Source organism: Mastigoproctus giganteus, chromosome 7 (genome assembly GCF_048544385.1).
Source record: "Mastigoproctus giganteus isolate SK-2022 chromosome 7, ASM4854438v1, whole genome shotgun sequence".
NCBI lineage: Eukaryota > Metazoa > Arthropoda > Arachnida > Uropygi > Thelyphonidae > Mastigoproctus > Mastigoproctus giganteus.
The window spans coordinates 123,904,426-123,929,693 of NC_143581.1; the positions used below are offsets into that span (position 1 = coordinate 123,904,426).

At 35.9% G+C, this 25,268-nt stretch overlaps 1 protein-coding gene across 1 annotated transcript in view; it reads left to right on the forward strand.

The window, feature by feature from the left end:
* Nucleotides 1-1,556: 1,556 nt before the first annotated feature.
* The window catches only part of Pstk (Phosphoseryl tRNA kinase), an 85,106-nt gene continuing 61,394 nt past the window's right edge, over nucleotides 1,557-25,268 (forward strand). Inside the window, exons 1-2 of the mRNA XM_090378418.1 lie at nucleotides 1,557-1,923; nucleotides 18,097-18,337. Coding sequence (XP_090234544.1) covers nucleotides 1,723-1,923; nucleotides 18,097-18,337 — 442 coding nt within the window. The 5' untranslated portion in view covers nucleotides 1,557-1,722. The remainder of the gene's footprint in view (nucleotides 1,924-18,096; nucleotides 18,338-25,268) is intronic.

The window sequence follows — 25,268 nt, forward strand, 5'->3', positions numbered from 1 at the left end:
TTATTCCCTTGTATAAGGCAATGGTCAGGCCTCACCTAGAGTACTGTATACAGGCCTGGAGACCTCATTTCAAGAAGGATGTAGAGCTGCTGGAACGAGTACAGAGAAGGGCAACAAGATTAGTGAATGGAACAAAGGGGTACTCTTTCAAAAAAAAATCTTAAGTTTTGCGAATTACAGTGTCTGGAGACTAGACACCAGCGAGGTGATCTGATAGAGGTGTACAAAGCCTTGAATGGTTTGAGCATGCTCAATGCTGATGGGATTCTTCCTCTTGCTCAGAATAATCACCTGAGGGGGCATAAATTCAAATTGAGGAAAGACAGATGTAGGATAGATGTGCGGAAATTTGCCTTTAGCCAGCGGGTGGTTGGTAGGTGGAACAGACTTCCATCCCTTGTCGTAGAAGTTGATAGCCTAAATAAGTTTAAGGCTGGGCTGGACAGGTATTTCGAACGAACAGAGGGGTGAAGTGGAAGTGGTTATTTTTTATTTATTTATTTTACTTTAATTTTTTTGGCTGATGTTGCATAAGCTTGCTTTCTTGCATCAAATGCCTCTACTAATGCTAATGCTAATGCTAATGCTAAAATATAAGATAAAGAAAGATAACAGTCAATCAAAGAAAGTGTACCGTATTAGAAGTACGAATCCCGCGCAGTACTAGGAACCCCCAACCGACCAACTGTACTTGGACCGGGCCATAATAACGAAACAAGACAATCCCCACAGTAGACCAGATATAACCCTGGTCGACAATAAATGAATGGCCACCTGATCGACATAGCAGTGCCTAACACTGGCAATCACCAGAAAATCCTAAAGGGAAATATCAGGAAATACACGAACCTCAGACAAGAGATCAAAAAGATGATCGTGTCAACCACCGGTATGGTACCAAAGACCCTATATAACGGCTTAATAGCAGTAGATTTTCTAGAGAATCTGGAAAATCTACTCTATTAAGTAGACACCGACTCTAGAAAGTCGCAAGCCTGAATCCATTTAGGACAGTCAGAGAGTTCCTTGACCAACGGTAACAGCAGACATAACAACCACCTTTTGTACTTAGTAGCAGTGACTGTCACTGTGTGGAATCCCCCTCCCCCAATCAGGGAGAAATAATATAATAGCAACAGTAATAATAAATGGGACCACCTCTAAAAACGATTATATCGCTGTTGTTTTTTATTTTCCCCAGTGGCTCACATCTGGAGAGTATGGGTTTGGCGCACCCAGGGTCCTCAGCTGCATATTATCAGTCTTCTCTTCTTGGTGATTCTTTTCCATTTCAGACTCTCTCTCTCTCTCTCTCTCGTAGGGATAATTCAGAATTTTTTTTTTTTTTTTGGCTGGTGCAAAAAAAGTCTGAGGCTTCCTTGCACCATATGGCTAATTAGAATAATGATAATAATAATTGAAGGTATATTTAATTTTTATGTATTGTGTGGGGCACGCTGCGTAAGTTTCACCGTCGTTTTGGGGATCATTGTGGCGTAATGGTTGTGCCAATATCATGTGTAATTGTATGTTGTAGTAGAGTGTAGCAGATGTGTTTCTTTTCTCGTTGTGAAAATACGTAATAATAGAATGTGAAAACGCATAAACATGACATAATAGTGCGAGGGTGATAAACGATTCTTAGTTGTTATTGTGTAGCTTCTCTCTTTTCCTATTTCCAGTCTAACGAGTTTCGGTTAAAGCCCAAATTTCAGAGGTGAAATGCTTCATACGTGCATTGCTACTTTTTGCGGTATTCCTGCCTCTGGGAAAACTACAATAGTGAAAGCATTGTGTGAATTGTTTTTGCATAATGACATGAAAGTTTATGAAACTGAGCCTGGTAGTGTTGTGAAGGCCGAAAATGTTAGTGTTTACATGATTTCTTATGACATGTTGATGTCACCGTTAGAGGATGATCTGGTAAGGAATATCGTTAGTGGATTATTAGGAAGAGGACTTTTATTATTATTATCATTATCTATATGGTGCAAGGAAGTCTGAGACTTATGCACACCAGCCAAAAAAATATTTCTGAGTTACCCTGAGAGAGAGAGAGTGAGAGTGAGTCAGAGTCAGAAGTTGAAGGGAATCGCCAAGAAAGAGAAGAATGGTGATATCCAGCTCAGGACCCTGGGTGTGCCAAGCCCATACTCACCAGATGTGAGCCCCAGGGGTTAAACTTTAAATACTATTATAGATTAATTATAAAATGAAATACCACTTTAATAATTCAGAGTTAGTTTATTATTTACCCTAACTACACTTAGTTTATGACCTAATTACACCTAATTTGATACAAAGATGACAAGTCATGAACCTTGCTAATTCATTGATGAAAAAACCTAGAGCAGTGAAAATAGATGGAGCAGAGAAATCAACATCAAGAACTGCATTATTCAAAGCTGCTTATCTTTATTGAATTTCTTCAGAGTCGTTTATAAGGTAAACAGCAGCTTTGTGTTTTTCAGCTTTCCCACCTCACCGCACAGTGTGAAAATTGGCCTGTAAACAGATGCTTGTACATTAGCATTGTGGGGCGCCTCTGTAGCCAGGTGGGCAGGAGCAGCATGCTTCTTGATTAGACCGGGGTTCAAGCCCATGGCCACCAAATACGGAGGATGTGGAAAGGTCAAGGAATGACCACCGCATATCCCCAGAGCAATATGGCCTTAGTTGCTTAGTTTTAGTGCTCCTAAAACCCAAATAACAACAACAACAACATTAGCATTGTTGTAGCAATTATCATTGATTATAAGAGTACATGATTAGTGAGAGCCTCTCTAATCATGAACTAAGATTATATAATGGGCTGGTGCTTTAAGTGTTCCAGTTTGTGGCACTTTGTCTAACATGATCCAATCAATTTTCAGGTTCTTAAAAGAAGTGCAATTTAACACTTACTGCTGGCTTCTCCGATGCCCTTGCTGACTCGGGATTCAAAACCACAGGATTGAGTCAATCTGTATTGGAGAGGACAGAGACATTTTTGGGTTTTCTTCTCACTGTGACTGAATTAGGTAAAGGTTGCTTGATAAAAAATTAGTATTTTCTTCTGTCAGATTGGATGGAAAAGCTCTAAAAGTAGGGTGGTTCTCCATCCAAGTGGATTAAAAATCCAGTGTTGCATATTTGTGTAATGAAGCAGTGAACATATTAAAAATGTCTATCTGACATTGCATCCTAAACAGAGCTGTAGTGGAAGGCATACATCATATATCCTCTGGATTTTTTTAGATGAATGGCATATACCTTCTGGTTTTTGAAGACTTGAAAAAAACAAATATTATTAAAATACTTACTGAAAATTAAAAAAATTATTAGAATTTGATTCTTAAGCAATACTTATAGTTTTATTATTTTAATATATATTCCGTATATATATATATACTGTATTTTCCGGTGTATAAGATGCATTTTTTTACCCCATAATTAGTCCTGCTTCTGGCAATCAGAAGCAGGTTTATTCACTGTGGTGGCAGCCCTAGAGACATGTTTGCAGACCTCATTAGATGTAGCAGCAGTTATTTTTGCATATGTTGCCTTAACTTTATGTGAATACTTAGCGATTTTTTTCCCTCTTTGAGGGTGACAAATGTTCTTCAGCTTGCTGTGTGTGTGTGACCACTTGTCGATTACATTTGTTGTAATCAGTGATTACAACAAGGAATGTTATTTTCGAGAGTCACCTATCAGGTGAACTGCTAAAATAAATTCGGTCTTTTATAATCACTTTTGGAAAAAATATCAGGGAGGAACTGTGTTTTACAAATTTTGAAAATAACAGAGAAACTCCAATTACAAACTTCTATAAAGTACGGCCCGTTTTGTGACGTCACACCTCTGAGCTTTTTGGTTTGTCCTCCAGTGCCAACCTGTAGGCTTATACTTCAGTGCTAGCCAGTTGGCAGTTGTATTTTGCTTGAATTGCACAAATGCTCAAGTGTGAGTAGTCACAGGTTAAAAGAAATAAAAGTGTAATTCAAAATTTGTTATACTGTTGTTTCGTCTCCACATTAAAAAAGTAAGTTTTAATAAATTGTTATCAACAAATCTTTCTTTTATGTATTTTGATTTCTTTTAGTTGAAATGTAACCATATATTTTATTTTTATAGGTTATAACATTACAGCCACTCCTTGGCTTGCATAATGCTCGCCTTACGGAAATTCGACTTTACGTAAGTTTTTGCCAGCAGGTGCAAACTTAAAAAAATCAAGGAAACATATTTCACATCCCATAGGAATAAATGTAGGTATCGTGACAACATCGTAATGTGAACCCAATAACACATTGTATTTTTTGGTAATTCGCTCCAAGACCTCAGAAGTTGAAATTTTCACTATATAACTAAACTATTTATCTCTCTTAAAGGTCATTTTTATAATGAAATTGCTCTACACTTTCATTGTTTTCATATGTTCCGTTATAAGAATCAGTTTTGAATGCCTTTGTGATATTTTTCTAAAACACATTTCTGGAGGTCACTACCATAAAACAATAAAAACAATTTGCACTTTCCAGTTTATTCGGCTTTTCTGTTATCCCAATCTGTTATAAACAGTTAGTAAACTCAATCTTATTGCATTTGCAATAATACTGATAACTGGAATTGTATGGGTTTTTACATTACGTTATTAGCATCCTCAATCAGATCACCTCATAGGTGCCTAGTCTTCGGATGCAGCAACTTGCAGAACTTTAAGCCTTTCTTCATACGTGCACCCCCTTTGTTCCTCTCACCAATCTTGTTACCCTTCTCTGTACTCGTTCTAGCAACTCTACACCTTTCCTAAAATGAGGCCTCCAGACCTGTATACAGTACTCAAGGTGTGGCCTGACCATTATCTTATATAAAGGGATAATCACCTCCTTGTCTCTGCTAGCAAAATTCCTATATATCATTGACAAAAATCCATGCCCTGCTCTGGCAGTCCGTCTCCGCTGCTCAGAGAACTTCATATCTGACTGCACAATTACCCTCAGATCTTTTTCATTCTTCATCTCCCTGAGTGTAGTACCATGCAGTTGGTACGTTTCTCTTGGGTTACTGCTACCCCTATGCAGTACTTTGCATTTTGTTAATGTTACACTTCAGTTGCCACTTCTCAGCCCATCTGCCTAATTTTTCTAGATCCTGTTGCAGTAGCATACTGTCTTTACTGTCATTACCAACGCTACCAACCTTTGTATTGTCTGCAAACTTGGATATTAAGCCTGATATACCTTTATCAATATCATTGATAAATACACAAAAACAACAATGGGCCTGCACCGAACCCCGGTGGACTCCGCTAATAATATTAGTCCATGTAGAGAAGTGTCCATTTATTACCACTCGCTGCAGTCTCCCACTCAACCATCCCTTTATCCATTGCAGTAACTTGCCCTTAATGCCATAATGCTCCAATTTGTTCAGCAATCTTCCATGTGCAACAGTATCAAAAGCTTTCCTGAAATCCAACTTTATGATAACAAAATTATTTTTAGCATCCAATTCCTTTGTGACCACATTGTAGTATCCAATCAAATTGGTCAGGCAAGACTTCCCCTTAACAAACCCAAGCTGTGTCTGAACTATTGCTGCTGTCTTGTCTAGGTGATCCTGTATCACCTCTTTAACCAGCGACTCCATTATTTTCCTGCAACAGAAGTTAAACTAAAAGGTCTATAATTATTTGTGTCACCCTTTGTAAATTGAGGATAGATTTGCACATCTCCTGTTCATGGGGACCTCCCCTGACTCAAAGGATGTTCTCATAATTATGTCTAAGAGTTTGCTTACTTCCCTTGCTGCCTCCATTATAACTGGATAGATTCCATCTGCACCAGGTGCCTTTTTTTATGTTTAACTTCAACAATTTCTCCTCCACTTTGCTCTGAGTTCTGCATTCCCCTCGAATAACTCATGTGTGAATGTAGATGTAAAATACTCATTCAGTTTATGCATCAGCTACTTGAACAGTATCACCATAGTTGAACCATTATCCCCTTCCTTCTAGAATTTACATAAGTAAAGAACTCTTTGCTGTTTTTCTTTGCGTCCTTTGCCAAAGATTTTTCGTAATCCGCCTTCGCCTGCCTAACCTCTTTTGTGACTTGATTACAGACTAGCTTATATCTGTTGTAGGCTTCTTAATTTATATGCATCCCATACATTTTTCTTCTCTGCGACATGCCTTATTAATTTATCTGACACATATTTAGGCCTATACCTTGAACAGTATTTCTTAGTTGGTATGAAAAGCTTAAGAAATTAAGTCCCTAAAAATTAAGTCTCCAAGATTAAGTCCCTGAAAGCTTCCCATTTAGAATTTACCATTGGTAACATCATCAGTTAATCCTACTGTATATAATGTAAAAACTATCTGATACCTCTGTAATCACCTTTACGAAAACAAAAACCCTTCCCTTTACCCTCAATCGTAGTTACATCTTTAAGTAATTCCCACATCAGTACACTACGATCACTGTCACCTAGTGGTTCCTTTATCTGCGAATTCCTGATGCGTGCGTCATCACTGCTGATAATTAGATCAAGGGTATTACTCCTTCTGGTTGTCCCTCGAACATGTTGCTGTAGAAAACAATCCTCCAATAAATTCACAAAAGTCTTGCAAGCATGCGAGGCCCCTGGTGCCAAGCGTTTCCGTGGCCAAGTGTTTTTGCGTGTTTATAAAGCATTTTTCCTCCCAGCGACAGAATTTTCCTTGTTTTTAACTTGTAGTATTAAAATTTTCTGTTAAGTAGCTCTACTTACTTAAAAGCACTATGAAGAGAGCCCAGAAGAAGGCAAGTACCTTTTTCTTTAATATAGCTAGTTGTACTAACTAACTCTATGCTTGGCCACCGAGAGGCACTGCTCTTGCCTCCCCATGGCAGGGCCTGTAACCTGGGTGGAAAAGGCAAACCCTCAGGGCCAAAAGGAGCCATCATGGATAAAAATCATTATCCAAACTCAGAGTCTTTGAGTTCAAGAGCGGAAGCTTCTAACACTGGCTATGACTCAAGTCAACCTAAAAGACTGCGAAGAGAAGCAGAATGTCATGACGATTTTCAAAACTTCCTGGTGATTCCTTCCATATCTGTCCAACCTGTGGGTAAGTTATCACCATTCTTAATTCAGAAAATCTTGGAGTCTATTGCTGGATCACAAAAAATGGTTAAAAGACTGCAATTCCGGAGACCTTCTGATAGAAACAGCCACCTCAAAACATTCTGAGCGACTATTAAAAATAACATTTGGTGGGTTGACAGTATCAATTACTCCCCACGAAACACTAAATTCATCAAAAGGTGTCATCAGCGAGTCGGACCTAATTACAGTCTCCAAAGAAGAACTACTCCAAGAACTCAGCAGTTAGAAAGTAATAAATGTAAAACGGATCATGACGAAAAAAATGAAACTCTCACTCCAACAAGATCCATCATTTGGCACTCCAGACTTACCATCCTCTATTAAAGCTGGTTATTTAAACTGTAGGATTCGACCTTACATCCAGAATCCTGGTTGTTGCTTTAGATGTCAGAAATACGGTCATTCCCAGCAGGCTTGTTGAGGAGAAGCCATATGTCCCATCTGCGACTTTAAAGATCACACCCAAGTGGATTGCTCAGTCAAAACCCCTGTTTTTCCAAACTGCAAAGGAAGCCGTCCAGCCTTTTCCAAAACTTGTGAGCTATGGATAACAGGAAAGAAAATTCAAAAATACAAAATTGAAAATAAAGTCACGTTTCCTGAGGCACGTAGACAAGTTATGTCGACCATGTCTAGTGGTCGTTCTTATACAGCTTGCACTCGAAAGTTTATTTCTACTGCAGCTCAAACGGATGTATCAATTCTGCCTAACACCTCTCTAGTGAATTGGCTTAAATCTACACTTTCAACCTCTAAAAAAGATAATCCTCCAAAAAAAACTAGCGAAGCCACAAATACTCCAATCAGCATTCCTATTCATACCCCATCGGTCCCAGTTGAAAAAGAACAAATCAGTCTCTAAAAAAATGGAATCTCCCACCAACAGTATGGATGTAGATGAGCTGCTGGATCAGTGGTTTCAACCTTTTTTTTAATAATGGCACCCCTAAGTAATTTATTTTATTTTGGGGCACCCCTACTCAATTTCTGTCTGTTAGATCCGATTCTCTCTCTCTCTCTGTGTATATATAAAATATTAAAAAATATATGTTATATGATAGTTATTACAATAATATAATTATAAAAATTACATTTACATAATGCAAATTATATATATACAGTATATAATAATTTTATTCTTTATATAGAAGCACTAAGTAAACATCAATTATAGATCACCACAAAATTAAAAAGATACTGTACACCTTTTTATAATGAAATAAACATAAATTTTAAAAAATAATATTCAAGTAACTTAAACCCAAATTATGTGGCACCCCTGGAATATTGTTGAGGCACCCCGGTTGAAAACCACTGTGCTAGATAATGAGGAGCCCATTCTAGAACTCCGTGCAGATGACACCATGGATATTGGATGCCCCACATTCTCAAAAAACAAAAAACAGTCAGATGAATCATCCTCAGGTAAACCTAAATAATGCATAACATCATACAATGGAATTGCAGAGGACTAAGCAATCATTCTGATGACTTAAGAGATTTAAAAGCTCAATTCAATCCCATAGGTGTATGCTTACAGGAAACATTCTTGTCACCCCAAGTTTTGCCAAAATTTTCAAGTTATACCATTTACAGATGAGATAGGAACTCAGAATCACCAGCACATGGAGGAGTTGCTATTCTTGTTAACACTAACGTACCATCCAGGCCAATCCAATTGAGAACTACCCTAGAAGCTGTGGCAGCTCGCATTGCAGTTGGTACATCATTTACCATTGTTTCCATTTATATTCCGCCATCTGCACCACTTCTGCTTTCAGAACTTGACAACCTCATTGCACAACTCCCAACTCTTTTTTGGTGACTTTAATAGACACCATCCATTGTAGGGATCTGCCACAATGGATAAAAGAGGCAAAGTGATGGAGGAATTCATGCATAATAATGATCTTAATTTATTAATTTCTGGATCTCCTACCTACATCCACTTAGCAACTGGATCTGCTTCCTCAGTAGACTTGTCAATTTGTTCACCATCCATATTTCCAATCATGACATGGTCGGTATTAACCAATCCCTTTAAGGGTAATCACTTTCCAATTATTTGCTCACTACAAACAGGGGTAACTCTAAATCCCGATCAACGATCCACTTGGCAGTTTAAAAAGGCAAACTGGGGTGGCTATTCTGCCCAAATACTCCGACAGATTTTATGTTCAAAGACAACATATTGATGATGTAAACACTTACATAACCAATCAAATTCTGACTGCAGCTAAGGCCTCCATTCCAAAATCCACGCCATATCGAAAACACAGAAATCACTGGTGGAATCAGATTGTTTAATTGCCAAACAGGAAAAAAACCATGCTTGGAATAATTTCTGCAAGTATCCCACCACTAGTAACCTAATTGCTTTTAAAAGACTAAAAGCAAAAGCTGGACAAGTTGGGTGGAAAGCGAAATGGGATCCATGGATTGTTTTTGCCTCAACCATCACCATACACGGGTCATCTGGAAAAGAATACAGGCATTAAATGGCAAATTTGCTCGACTGCTCTCTCCGATACTTCATTGGAAAGGGAAAGACATTTCTACTCCTGAAGAAGTTGCAAATGCATTAGCAGAATCATTTGCAAAAATCTCATCTTCTGCCACCTATGCGTCCACCTTCCAGAACATCAAAGCAGGTGTAGAACGGTATAAAATCAACTTCTTCACGTGCCGCTCATTCCCATACAACCAACCCTTTACATTAATAGAACTTCAAGAATCATTAAACAGATCTTCCAATAGCACTGCTGGTCCAGATGTAGTTCATTACATTATGCTAAAGCATTTACTTGGAGAAGACTTGAGAACCCTATTAATTTTTTATAATCGGATCTTCTGTGAAAATGCCTATCCTTCTTCATGGCACCCTTCGTTCATTATCGCCTTACCAAAACCAGGAAAAAATCCTTCCGGTGTTGAAAATTACACGCCAATATCTCTTATGAGCTGCATAGGAAAAATTTTTTAAATAATGGTTTATACTAGGCTCACTTACATCCTGGAGTCAGAGAATCCCCTTCCAGATCATCAGTATGGCTTTTGAAAAAATAGATCAACCCTAGATGTGCTCATTAAAGCCGAGTCTCATATCTGCAATGCCTTTGTCATGAAACAACATCTAGTCATGGTCAATTTAGATCTTGAAAAGGCATTTGATATTACATGGCATCATGGTATTATTATGGACCTTTACCATCTGGGGCTTAGGGCCATTTGCTGGAAATAATTCAAAATTTCCTGCAGTTGCATTCTTCTCATGTCCGATATAAAAACGTATCTCTACATCTCACATTGTGGAAGAGGGAGTCTTGCAGGGATCAATACTTAGTCCAACAGCGTTTTCAGTCCTTGTTAGCAGCATGACACGAGATGTCCCAAAAACCATTCAAACTTATATGTATGCAGATGACCTTACCATTTCCTGTCAGTCTCAAAGTATGAATACCATCGAGCGCAACTTGCCATAACCAAAATAGAATCCTGGACTTCACGGAATGGCTACCAACTATCAGAAAAGAAATACATTGTCACTCACTTTTGCAAGAAACGCGCTCTCCATCTCGAACCTGAACTACAAATAAACAGTACTCCAATCCCGCTTTTTAATACTGTTAAATTTCTTGGACTACTATTAGACTGCAAACTAAATTTCCAAGCACACATCACTTATTTGAATATACTTTGATTGGTCTCATCTATATCATGGGGAGTAGGGCTTGCATAAAACCGAGAAATTTAAAAACTGAGTTTAACCGAAGTTTACTCTTAAAACCGGTTTTAGAACCGATTTTCTCAGACTTAGGGAAAATAATTAAAAGCTTATAACACAGGTATTTATTTTATCTTGGGTAGATTGTACAAATCGAAATTAAATCTTTTAAACAAAATCTGTCACCTCTTATAGTAAAAAAAAATAAATAAATTTAAATGTTCCAAAAAAAGTAACTAGCTTGAGATTATACAAAATTACAAATTGTATTCAAATCCTTAGAATAAAAACTATCTTCTTGTATAGTAAAAAAAAAATAATAGACCCCTATAATAATAATAATAATAATAATAATAATAATAAATAAATAAATAAAAATATTGTGAAAAGAAATGGCTTTGGGGAAATTACTATTTATTGCTCAGCTTTTTTTGGAAAATGGTCCTTTAAAAAACACGGTATATTAAGCATTTTTCCTGATAGACTTGATTGTTATTTGGTTTTTAGGAGCATTAGCAACTAAGGCCATATTGCTCCGGGGATATGCGGTGGTCATTCTCTGACCTTTCCGCATCCTCCGTATTTGGTGGTCACGGGCTCGAACCCCGGTCTAATCAAGAAGCGTGTGCTACGCTCTGCCGCTCCTGCCCACCTGGCTACGGAGGCGCCCCCTGATAGACTTGATCTTATTTTTGTGTTAAAGAGACCAGTGATCGAAAACACTCTCTCAGATTGGACACTTGTTGATTTAATGGTCAGCAGTGCTCTATAAACTTTCTCCAGCTTTTCACTTTTACTGCTAGTTGCCTCCAAAATTTTAAATTCTATGCTGATTTCCAATTCACTCGGATATTTTGAAGGCTCTTCAGTTAATCTCTTTATTACACTATCATACTCTAGCATGAGTGTATCTCCAACATCGGAACTAGACGAGTCTTTGTTTTCTTCTAAAAGAACAGTTCGTTTATTTTCAGTTTCTTCATTCAACGCTAAGGCTCCTTCTGAATGTTTTGCAAATAATCTCTGATAAATCTCTTCAGCGTGCTTTTTCAAAACTTGCTTACTTGGAAAATCAAAAGTTCTTGAATCTGAATCTTCTTTCCTAAACTTTTTGGGGTTCTGTAGATAGCTCAGCAAAGCCACAGTTTGGCGATTTCGTCTTGCATTGCAACGCTGCAAAAGGCTTTGGTGAAACTTTAAAGTAAATGGGTTTTCTGTTGTATCAAGCTTAGCAAGCAGAAATTCTATTGAAGACTCTGCTTTAAGTAAGTCTATCTTCTGAGGTTATAGCCTTCAGAATCATTTCAACTGGTCACAAAGTTTCACGTAGCAATTCAAGTGTTTTCCAGTCATCGTCAGACACAGCTTCAGTTGACAGTACTGCACATAGAGCATTTGGAATGCAATTTTTCAATTTCAAAAATTTCTCAATCACATAGAATGTGCTATCCCATCTAGTCTTGCAATCTAATATAAGTTTATATTCTTTCCCATTAAGTTTTGCTTTAACAAAATTTTGTAATATGTCAGTTTTGGTAGGCGATTTTCGAAAAAGCTTGCAAATTTTTCTGACTTGTTAATAGTTTGTGCAATATTGGCCATCGGATTGAAAAAATAAATGAGCTCATCGGTAAAGTCGGTTTGATAAAGCATGCCTTGCTGTCTTTCTTCAACTTCTTCATCATCACTACTTTCTTCATTATTTTCATTGTCTTTGGGAGACTCAGAGAATGTGGCACCATAAATGATTGCTTTTTCATAAAGTACATTTATAACTGACAGATGTATACAATGGGCTATACATTGTTGATGATTAGGCGTAATTTGCTTGCCAAACTTAATCATCATTGCTGCTCCATCGGTGGTGCAGGCAACAATATCCTCATCCAAGTTCAAACCAAATTCCTTCAAGTGTCCATCCACAATTTGCTCAGTTCTTCTGCTATCAAGTGAACCATTAATCTCAATAAGACCTAACGACCAATGATTGTCTTTTGAATGCACATTTATATTCATATACCTTTCATTTTGTATAGACGTATATTCATCTAGAGTCAATGAATACCGTTACCTTAAAATAAAAAAAAAACATAAAGCAGTTGAATGATTCAGACAAACGAACAAACAAAAGAAAATGGGCATAACAAAAAACTATATTCGAGGGCTAACTAAAAAAATATTTGAATCCAGTTTTAGAAGCTCGGTTTCGGTTTTAACAACTCAGTATGAAAACCGGATTTAACCGGTTTGCAATCCCTAATGGGGAGGTGATTGGTATACTTTGCTGCATCTTTATAGAAGTTTAATCCATTCACGACTAGATTATGGTTGTCCATTGTATGACTCTGCCAGGAGCACTATTTTAAAATGGCTAAATATGATCCATCACAGTGCTCTGACCACTGCATTGAGAGCTTTCAGGACTTCTCCAATCCAAAGTCGATATATATTGAAGCGCATGATCCCCCATTACAACTGCATAGAAAAACACTACTGCTCCATTACATGCTGCTAAGATCCAGAGTCTACCATTGCACCCAAGTTGGGAGTATCTGTATAATACTCGTTGGGAATCCTTCTATGAGAGCGGGCCAAATGAAAATAGACCTGTCTCACTCAGGATCAAAGAGCTTGTTCAGACTTGGAATGTCAATTAAAATGAAATTTTCCAAGACACAACTATACCTGTTGCTCCTTGGACATATGTGTCTGTCTCTCAAGATATACACTTCCTCCAGTGGGGGAAAAATATTATACCTCCCTGCAGTATCAGACAGTTACATTCAGCTCATGCTACTATGAACAACCATGTCTGTAAAATTTATATGGATGGTTCCAAAACTGAGAGTATGGCAGGTGCTGTGGCAATTTTTCCTTTATATACAAGTTCAGCCCCTCTACCGCTTGCTTGCAGCATCTTCACAGCTGAATTATATGCCATTAAGTTAGCGCTTAGTAAGATTATTGAGCTTTCCATCTCATCTGCCATAATTTACACGGATTCTCTTAGTGTTGTCTCTGCCTTAAGGAAGAATTTCTCCTCTTCTCATCTTACATTGAAACAGATTCATTCCCAGCTATTCGTTTGCAGTGTGTCCAATCAGTCAATAAGTTTTTGCTGAATCCCTGGCCATTCAGGCATTCCAGGAAATGGAAGTGCTGACTTTACCGCTAAACATCCTAAACCCACTCTCTTACAACATCCTCAGGTTCCTTACTCTGACTATAAATCTGTCATATGCAAAGTGTGCTACGATAAATAGTCACAGACCTGGAAAAGTGACACCAACAATAAACTTTACCAGATAAAAGAAAATCCAAAGTTGTGGCTGCCTAGCTTCCGACGAAACAGACGAGAGGAAGTGGTACTGGCAAGACTCAGAATTGGACACACTCATCGTACACATCTCTTTCTATTATTTGGAGAAAACCCATCACGCTGCTCATCCTGTCAGACGCAACTTATGGTCTGCCCTTTTCTGGTTGATTATCCTTTACATTCAACCATCCGGTCAAACACTTTTCATTCACTCTCCACGTTGAATATGTCACCTGATTTATCTCATTTCTTAGGAAGTGAAACAAATATTGAAGAACTTTTATTATATCTAAAACATATTGGCTTGTTCAGAAGCATATAATTTAACCTCTAACAATATGCTTTTTTGTGAATTAATGATGAATAGACACAATTTGGCCTTAGTAGCCTTTGTGTCATTGAACTGAATAACAACAGCAAGCGTGTGAGTGACCAACCCACAATTTCCAGTCAGTATCTGGAAAGTTAAAATCCCCCATTACAAGACATTTTGATTTACTGGCCCATTCTATTTCTCTGCACAACTGTTCATTGTACTCATCAGCATCATTAGGCCTATAACATACTCCTACCCTCATTTTCCCTTTCTCAGTGTTTGTCGTTCCAAACAGACTCAACATTGCATTGTCCGCCCATGTAAACTGGATGCACTACCTTAGATTTTGTTTCTTAACTAACAGCATAACCCCTCTTCCCTTTCTATCCTGTCTGTCCTTTCTGTGCACATTGTACCCCCCCAAATTCCAATTCTGCACTTCATAAATCTGTGACACCATGTCTCTGATATCCCAACAATATCTGCCTTTGATGTCTTGATTCGTTTAAGTATAATTTAATTAACAATGAAATTTAATAAGATTAATAAATTTTATTGATAATACTATACTAATCTAACAGATTTCTAATACACTGCTACATATTTTTCTATCTAGTTTTACGTTAAACCTTATGGTATTCCGTGTCGTATAACAATGGCGGCAAGTTACGAATGTAAAATCTACGGACAGTTACGAATGTAAAATCTACGGACAGTTACTATTAACTTTCAAAATCACTATCTAAATTCAAAATAAACCACAGAGCTTGGCTAAAACAATAAAGCTACTTATAGAAAATAATTTAGTATAACAATTAAGTCAATAAAACAACTAAATAATTATGGTGAAATGAGTTCCCCTTCAGTGAAATCTTCAATCATATAAAAAACAAATTTTGAGAATCTTCTCTTCATTTTTATTTATTTATTACAATGGTGAAGGGAAAGGGATCAACTGCAAGGGCTGGCAGTGCTAGGAAACGAAACAAAATTGATTTAGAAATGAAGATGATTAATTAAGAAGTATGAAGTAGGACAAAGTTTGTAAAATATTGCACGGAATTAGGTCTCGCTGCTTCAACAGTGAATACTATTTTAATTGACAGTGCATGTATAAAAGAACATGTTAAAGGATCAGCGCATTTATGATCAACATTGATCACAAAACAGCATTCAGGTGCTATATCGAACATGGAAAAGCTATTAATATGGATGGAAAATCAGAGTCCACTGGCCATTCAAGCAAAAGCAAGAAGTATTTATGAAGATATTAAGGATAAGTATGGTGAATCCCAAGCCAGGTTCGTGGCAAGCAATGGGTGGCTTAATAAGTTCACGCATCACGCTGGTTTCCAAAGCATTAAAGTATGCGGTGAAGTCGCCAGTGCCGATTTTGCAGCTGCAGAGAAATTTTGTGATGTGTTGGAAAAAACCCCTTCTAAATCTCCACAGCCCTCAACTTCCACAGCGGCATGCTTATCTGTTGGAGAGTTAATTCTGGCAACAATGCTCGAAGGTAAAACTTGCTGACGTTATGCCTATCTCCTCACTCTGTAATTTTATAATTTTGAAATTTTTGTAAATTTGTACACTTTTGTAATTTTTCCTGTGCATGAGATAAAAAATTTAATAAATAATTCTATTTACATGTTCGTCAAACATTACTTTTTTGCTTCAATCAAATTCAGTCAAATTTGCGAGTGCTACAAATAAGTACTTAGGGAAATTCTGACTTGTACAGTTCTGTGGAACGCAACCCTTACGTAAGTCAGGGAGTTTCTGTACATGTAATTATTAGTTATTTAAACTATATGTTTTAGAATTTGATTTTTGTCTCATTTTCAAAATGAGTTTAGACACAGTAATCAAATTGGCAGGGCATAGTTCTCCTTGTTAATTTTGAGTAAAGAGTTCCCCTTGTTAATTTTTTGAGCAGAAAATTTTCCTTGTTAAAATACCTTTTTATACTACAAAAATGCAGATTGTGAGCAAACTCCTTTTAAAATAATGTATTATCGTGTTTGCCTTTTTTTTTTATTTCAATTTGTGCATATGCCTGAATGAAACAATTTTTTAAAATGCTGTTTAAAAAACAGCATTTTTAAATATTCTTTCATTCTAGTCTACATGTCTACAATAGATGATGTCATTTATTTGGCTGTGCTCCAAATTTAATTAAAATAAACAATCTTTAAAAATTTAAAATTTATAAGTAGGAATAAGATGACCAAGTGGAGCAAAATTTCGAAAGAAGAAGTTGAGGGTGGAAGAAGCAAAGAAATTGTCAGATAATTTTCAAAATTGGTTTGAGCCAGTGGAGATCACTGACCAGAATAGAGAAAACCCTGTTAGCCGCAATTCAATCATTCTTGAATCTGAAGAAAATTGTAGCGAAACAGAGGTTATAACATAATAATAATAATTCTGAAAATGACCAGAAAACTGAGTCAGATATGAGTTTCCTCAGATAATGAAAATAATAATCATATCATGCTGAATCCCGCATCTTGGCCATCAAATGTTTCTGACAAAATAAGATGCTTTTTAATAGAAAATGGACCGGATCAAGGCAAAGATGAGAATTTCATTATTCTTTATCCAAGGACGGATGTCAATTTTCTATTGAATGGTTTGGAAAAAAAAAAAACTTGCTAATGGTGAATTTTAGACAGGAATTGGCTGATTTACTCCAAAGAAACTAAATCTTTGTATTGTTTTCCATGGTTTTAATTTGGAACTAATAAAAATACTGGCAATGTGCCTTCACTAGTCAATTCACAGAAAACCTTTTCCTCTTGGAAACACTTATATAGATGTATTCCAAATCACGAAAATTTGTTAAAACACCACAAACACTTTTTAAAATGGAAATCAATGGAAAAGATTTTAAATTCTGAACTTATTGATGATGCTCTACAAAAAGCAGTTTTAACAGAGAAAGGAAAATGGAGAACTTTAAAAATTATTCTGGACACAATATTATTTTGTGAAAAAAATAGTCTTGTTTTAAGAGGTTCAAATGAGATAGTTGGGAATCTGAAAGCTGGAATATCCTTGAACTTATAATAAAGAACTAGCAGAACAAATTTCAAATCATCATAAAGGAACTGTGAATTATTTATCACATAAAATCCAAGGCTAATTTATACGATTAACTGGAAATGAAATTCGGCCAGTATTATTTCAAAAATTAAAAAAAGCTAAGTACTGTACTTCTCCTTGTTAATTGATTGTACACCCGATTTATCACATTGTGAACAAATGTTCCAAATAATTAGATATGTGCAAATTATTAACAAAAAATTATCAATAGGTTTTTTGTTTTTAAAGAAATTCCAAATTATATCTTTAAATTTTGATAGTAAAGTTATGAAGTTAGTTACACAACACTTATTCCAGCACTAATTTACTCACAATATGAATTTACTTTGACGGCATTGTTAATGATTTTGCAATAATTCCACTGTAATTCCACCCTTATAAGGGTGAAATTATTGTATATTCCATTAATTTTAAATTTTATAAAAAAATTATCATTATTATAAAAATATTATTCCATGTTTTTAATTGTGAGTAACATATCAAATTTTTCTTATGCAGAGGAATACTATTTCTTGGAAAGAGTGCAGAAAGAACATTATTATTGCAGCAGAAGAGTTCATTGCATATACCTGTGGTTTTGTGTGCAGTAACCATCTTAGCAGTTCCAACACCATTATATTAAACAAATTAAAAGATTGCAATATGAAAGTAAATCCAGGAAGTAATGTGGTATTTTTAGTTGAAGATAATTTCTATTATAAAAGCATGAGATATGAATGGTTTCAAATTGCTAGAAAATGTGAGTTCCACAATATTTGTTAATAAGTTTCATATACTTTATATAAATATAAATCAATTTCTTCATGTTATTGAGGTCCATCATGAACAATTTGGGAATGGCAGGGTGAAAAAAAATAAAATAACATCTATACCTGTGTCATCTTTGTGTTCTTTTGTACCTTTGGCAATCTGAAGAATTGTCAAAGGTATCTATGTGATTGTTCATCATTGTGAGATAATTAATTAATTAATTGAGACTCTACCAATGAATCTTCAATCTATCAGCTGAGTATAATAGTGCAGTCTCATTTAATTATCTCACAATAAATGGAGTTTACCTCTTGTCATAGTGTGTGCAGACTGCTTATAGTGGTGAGCATGCCAACATATTAAGCCTGATTGTTGCATTGAATTGCTACTAAATTTTGTTATTAGCAAAATGCATTTTTTTTACTTTTGACTTCATTACCAAGAAAAAATGGTGAAGATAATAAAAAAATAACTTTTTTTCAGAAACTTAAATACCATAAAAGATTAAATGCCTGAGGTAAAAGCCATGATGCTAATGGAGTTGAAATTGTACTATCATAGAAATTGTACTCAGGGGTCCACAAGAACACTGAAACCTATTGGCAATAGGTTTCAGTGTTCTTGTTTCAGTGTTGATCGCTGGGGCAGAAGGTGTTGATCTCACAGGAGATTGTAATTTTGAGTGATTCCAACTGGTAGAGAAATAGAGAATATATTATATAACAAGGTTAGCTTGAATAGGGTAGGATATATCTGCCAGTAGCAAAAGTTAAATTTAACGATACAAGTTAGATGCCAATTTGCTATTAATGCATTGTAAAGCAAACAGCCAAAATGGCTTTACAAAAAATAACAAATAACCACAATAAAAGAGAAATTTTGTCTGTATAAAAATAATTACCCCAGGGGCTCACAACTAATGAGTGTGGGGCTTGGCACTCCTAGGGTCTTGAGCCGTATACCATCATTCTTCTCTTTCTTGGCGATTCCCTTCTACATTTGCTCGCTCTCTCTCTCTCTCTCTCTCTCTCTCTCTCTCTCTCTCTCTCTCTCTCTCTCTCTCTCTCTCTCTCTCTCTCTCTCTCTCTCTCTCTCACACACACACACACACACACACACACACACACACACACACACACACACACACACACACACACACACACACAGGGTAACACAATTTTTTTTTTTTTTTGGCTGGTGCAGCAAAAGCCTCAGGCTTTCTTGCACCATATGGCTAAATATAATAATAATAATATGTATTACAAGTACAAACCCCAGGCAATACTAGAGACCCAAACCCACAAGCTGTACTGGGACCGCACCATAATAAAGGATAAGACAATCCCACACAACAGACCCGACATAACTCTTGTGGACAAGAAGGAAAAGGCTACCTAACTGATTGATACAGCGGTACCCAGCACTGGCAACATGGGGAATATATCAGGAAATACATGAATCTAAGACAGGAGATCAAAGAGATGTGGCATATGCAACAAGTAACAACTATCCTGATCATAGTGTCATCCACTGGTATGGGCTACATAACAACCTAGCAGCAATAGGTCTCCCAGCAAACACCTGCAAGGAACACCTGTAGGATAGTTAGAGAGTTCCTCGACCAACAATAACATCAGACATAACAACCTATGTACTTGGTAGCAATACCCATCACGAGGTGGAACCCCTAATCAGGGAGAAATAATAATTAACAAGTTATTATAAGATATATGCTGAGTTACAAAAAAAAAAAGCTAATTAAGAATGATTATTAAAATTAACTAATTACTGATTACAGCAGTAATAAAAAAGGACTTAAAAAATGTTATTGGATTTTAAGAATTAGCAGTGATATTAACTGTTGGTGGAAATGGATAATCACCCTCTATGGTATAGTTCATAGAGGGTAGTGATCCTTTGGGGGGGTGGCAAAGCTTAGTAACCCTAAATGTCACAGAAGTTAGTCTTTGAAGGTTTGAGAACTGCAAATCTTTGAAGTGCATATGTGACTTTTAATAAATAAAATTCATGTATGCAATAAAACTTTACTTTATAGATTCAGTCATTCAAAATCACAATTAATGGCTTCATTTTAACTGCATTTGACATGCTCATTAATAAATAATAGAATCAATAATATGCTTACGGATATTCATTAATTAGGTAATATTCGTTAATGAGAAACTCATTAATAAATAGAACATGAAATTACTATGATATTAAGCAGTATTTTACCAGTCATAAAATGACAGGAAAAATACTGTTAAAATAATTAAATAAAATAAACTGGAGATTATTATATCAACTCATTTTTATGCTAATTTTTTCATATCTTGGTTTCATTTTAACCCTTTGCACAAATGAATTGCCCATATGTGATGAGCTACCTCTAGTTGTTTCCAATAGAGGTTAGCTCTCATTCTTCATAAAATTTTGAAGTTTTTTTTAAAAATGAAAACTTTCCATACAAATGTTTTAAATATTAATTCTTATTTTGACTTGATTGTCACATTAGAGTAAAATTATTCAAAAATCAAAAAAAAACAATTTTTAAAAATTGTAAGATGTATAATATTCTCTACATCTGTTTATATATCTCTTAATTCAGTCTCTTTATCAGTCACTTCTGGATCTGAATTCCAGAGAATTTCTTCAATTTCAGATTTTGTAGACAAAAATTGGGTAACAGTGGCAGTGCTGTGCCCTCCTCTGATTTGCAAAGCTGTTTTCTCGCTGTATACATTATTAGGTGGAAACATAAGATTTCAAATTTAAAGTTAGTTCATACATAAGAAGACAAATTATTTGAAATTTAGTTGAAATGACATAAAAATAGATGTGTATACTCCTGTAAAAGTTGCAAAAGGTGAATATTAGCAACAGTTATCCCAAAAATGTTCTGTATCAGTGTACAAAAGAATTAGCAAATTAGGTCTCAGAGTATTTATAACATGTTATAAATACTCCGTCAAGTTGAGCTGTACAAAAAGAATTAGCAAATTAGGTCCCAGAGTATTTATAACAGTTATTATTCAAAGAGCAATGAAACTGTTGCTCTTCGAAGATGTTGTAATGGAATCACTTTTGAGAGATGCTCAACCAGTATTACAAGCCTTCATAGTCGTTACATCTGCAGTTGGTTAATTCTAAGCAAAGTAATGGATAACTTCCTGGAGTACACAATTTTACATCATTTTCATACCATAATCAATCGCAGACATCACAAACAGGTCCAAATGTATTTTTCAGAAATTGTCGTTCATATTTTTTTAGGAGTTATGGTCATTTTCGATGTTCTTGTAAATGATTTCATGCTTGACTACTGTTGAAACCTGTGGAGGGTCTACAAAAGGCGATTGAGCTGAAATATGATTTTGTTTCTTTTTGGATGATGCGATCCAAGCTGTAATTCATTTGAACTCAAATCTTCTGAATATTAATTCTTGAATATTATTTTGTGATGTCGACGGTTCAGCTTCTTGTGAGTAGTTGATCAAAATCTTGAGAAACAGATTTTTTTTTTTTTTTTCTCTTATGTTTTTGAATTTGTTCTTTTGTCAACGTGGGAGGCTTCTTCGGTGGTTTTTTAGCTTTTATTCTTGCATACTTTTCTTGAAATACTCAAGAAAAGTATGCAAGATACTCAAATCGAAATACTCTTATAGGTTGTTAACTGAAATTAGATTTGTTAGTTTTATAATTCAATAGTTAACGAAATCCATTTGTAGAATAGTATGACATCATAACCAAAAACTATTGCAAGAAGTGATTGTTGTTTGTTGAAATGATTGTTTTATTGTTGCATTCTTGAATCAAAACCATTTAAATTTTTAAATGGTTTAATCAAAGCATACTTACTTACGCTGCTTAGAAGGTTGACGTTAATCAAAATCTTGAGAAGCAGATTTTATTAAAGCTGATATTTTTTCATTCTCTATGTTTTTGAACTCATTCCTTTTTGACATGAGAGGCTTCTTCAGTGGCTTTGAAGCTTTTATTCTTGCATAATATTACCACCCGCTGCTTACTCTACCGAATCAATGTCAGTGACTGAGTTGGTGTCATTTAGGAAGTGATGTAATTTCCGTATCTTAGTATGAACTTACTCTACCAAATCAACATTAGTGATTGAGTTAGCATCATTAGTGCTATTTAGGAAGTGACATCACTTGCGTCATTTAAAATCTAACAGCCACCTAATAGGAAGTGACATCAATTGTGTCATTTCCATAAGAAAATTTTGTTACCAATCGGTTTTACTCTAGTGATGCCAAAGGTGTTTTCACATCAAAACCTCATGAGCCCTCCTGGCAGCCCCTGTCTGCACTGTTAAGAGAAGACATATGTGACTGCACAAATACCCCAGGTCTTTTCCTTTCTCTGCTACCTTGAGTATGGTATCACACTGTTAGTATGTTAATCTGTCATTACTGCTACCCATATGTTTGTTATGGTGCCTGCGTAGTCAGGTGGGAAGGAGCAGCAGTGCGTAGCACATGCTTCTTGATTAGACCGGGGTTCGAGCTCGTCACCACCAAATAAAGGAGGATGCGGATAGGTCAGGGAATGACCACCGCATATCGCGGAGCAATATGGCCTTAGTTGCTAATGCTCCTAAAAAACCAAATAACAAACAAACAATATGTTTGTTATCATTCAACTTGAATGCTGAATTTTTCTAGATCGTGTTGCAGTAGCATACCCTGATTACTCTCATTAAATAATAAGTATTTGTCTAAATAAAGGTGTGAAACTGCAAAAATACCTAGAAAATTATCCATATGAGCTGAATAATTTTCTTGTACCTGCAGACCTACTCACTCTGTACCTGCAGGATGCATTCAACCTGTAGCTCTGGGAAAACGATAAATCAAAATTCAAGAACCACGTTAATTAAAAGTTTGTCTATATTTAGGAAAGTAAAGAAAATTGGATTTTTATCTTCAGCTAAGAATTAACACAAGCACATTATTTTTGAGTTACACCTCACAAGTGCAACCTGACACAGCAAACTTAAAACCTTAAATGAGATCTTTGCCCTGCAAATAAAATATATTAAAGCCTTTAACATTTTTGCTGCCTTGACGCATACTTGTGTTAAAACTACACAGACATGTAATGGCATAACACAGATATATGGTCATTCTTAAGCAGTCAATGAACGAGTGCTGTAAAAGTAAAGACATGAAATTTACAGCTAATCGATATTGGCACACTGATTGGATTATGTGCTATTTTTATTATGACTTGCTTATTGTCAACTCTACTGTCTAGGGCTATAAAACTGTATACTTGGTTTACAGTTTTATTTGTTCTTTGCTTGAGTTGAAGTGAGTTTATCTAGTTTAGATATATTCCACAAGAAAAAAAGATAAAATTTTTTTGAAGATGAGTTTGCTTAATTTAATTATTTAGTGTATATATAAAAAAACCAAATATCGTCCTTTGTGTGTGTGCAAGCACATGTGTACTGATAAAATTTTGTGTCAAAAGTTTTCTCCTATAAAAGTTTTGCCTTTAAGGCAAAACTTTTATAGGAGAGAACTTTGTTTTTTAAAGGGTTGTTATACTGGATCCACTCCTGGGACATCAGGACTGAAAGGGACAGGGATGGAGATTATGTTGAAACTGATGACATTGAATCAATTTTTTTATAACATATCTGACACTGTAATAGAATTCAATTTGAGTGACTTGGATTCCGAATTTAGTTCAAATGCATCTAGTAATGTTAGAACTTTACAAACAACAGATGCGAGTCTTGGAGCGATGATCCTTCATAGATGAAATCCCTTACATCTGCAATCCCTTACAATATATCCAATGATGCTAGAACATTACAAATAACAAATTCTAGGGTTGCTTGGACTGATGATCCTTGACAGATGAAATCCCTTCCATTTACTAAACTGCAGTTCTAATGCTAATGAAAAATAATCCAATTAGTTACTTGCAGCTGATGAATTTTATGAGTTTCTTGCCAGTGAAACCAATACTTATGCAGCATTGTATATGAAGGGGGTGTGAAAACCTTCCCATAAATAAATGAATGGAAAGATATTAGTGAAGGAAATGAAAATTTTCTTGATATTAGTTTTTCAAATGAGGACAATTTGTACACCAAGAAGCAAAGATTACTGGAAAAAAGACTATTTGCAACAAAATGCCTTTCATCATTCATGAGCAGGAACAGATTTTTACTAATAATGAGATGTCTACACTTTGCATAAAATCTTGAAGAAATGCCTACAGACCATCTTTATAAAATCAGGCCTTTATTGGACCCACTTAAACAGCACAGTGCTAAATATTTGTCCTTGTAATTCCCTGTTATGTTGTTGTTATTTGGTTTTTAGGAGCATTAGTAACTAAGGCCATATTGCTCTGGGATATGCGGTGGTCATTCCCTGACCTTTCCGCATCCTCCGTATTTGGTGGTCATGGGCTCGAACCCCGGTCTAATCAAGAAGCATGTGCTATGCACTGCTGCTCCTGCCCACCCGGCTACGGAGGTGCCGTAATTCCCTGTCATTAGATGAATCCATGATACAATAGTGGAGAGGTTGTCCACTTTTTGATACAATACATCCAAAATAAAAGACACAACTATGGAATAAAATAGTACTTACTGACTGAGCCAAATGGCCTTGTATTGAAGTGTCTACTATACACAGGAGCGTTGGATAAGTGGAAAATAGGGCATGCCCCAAATGTAGTACTGAAACTTACAAAAGAGAAGATTCACTTGGACATTCTTTGTATATAGAGGTGATTGAGGTGTATAAAGCCTTGAATGATTTGAGCATGCTCAGTGCGGATGGGATTCTTCCTCTTGCTCAGAGTAATCTCCTGAGAGGGCAGAAATTCAAATTGAGGAAAGACTGTTGTTGGATAGATGTGCGGAAGTTTGCCTTTAGCCA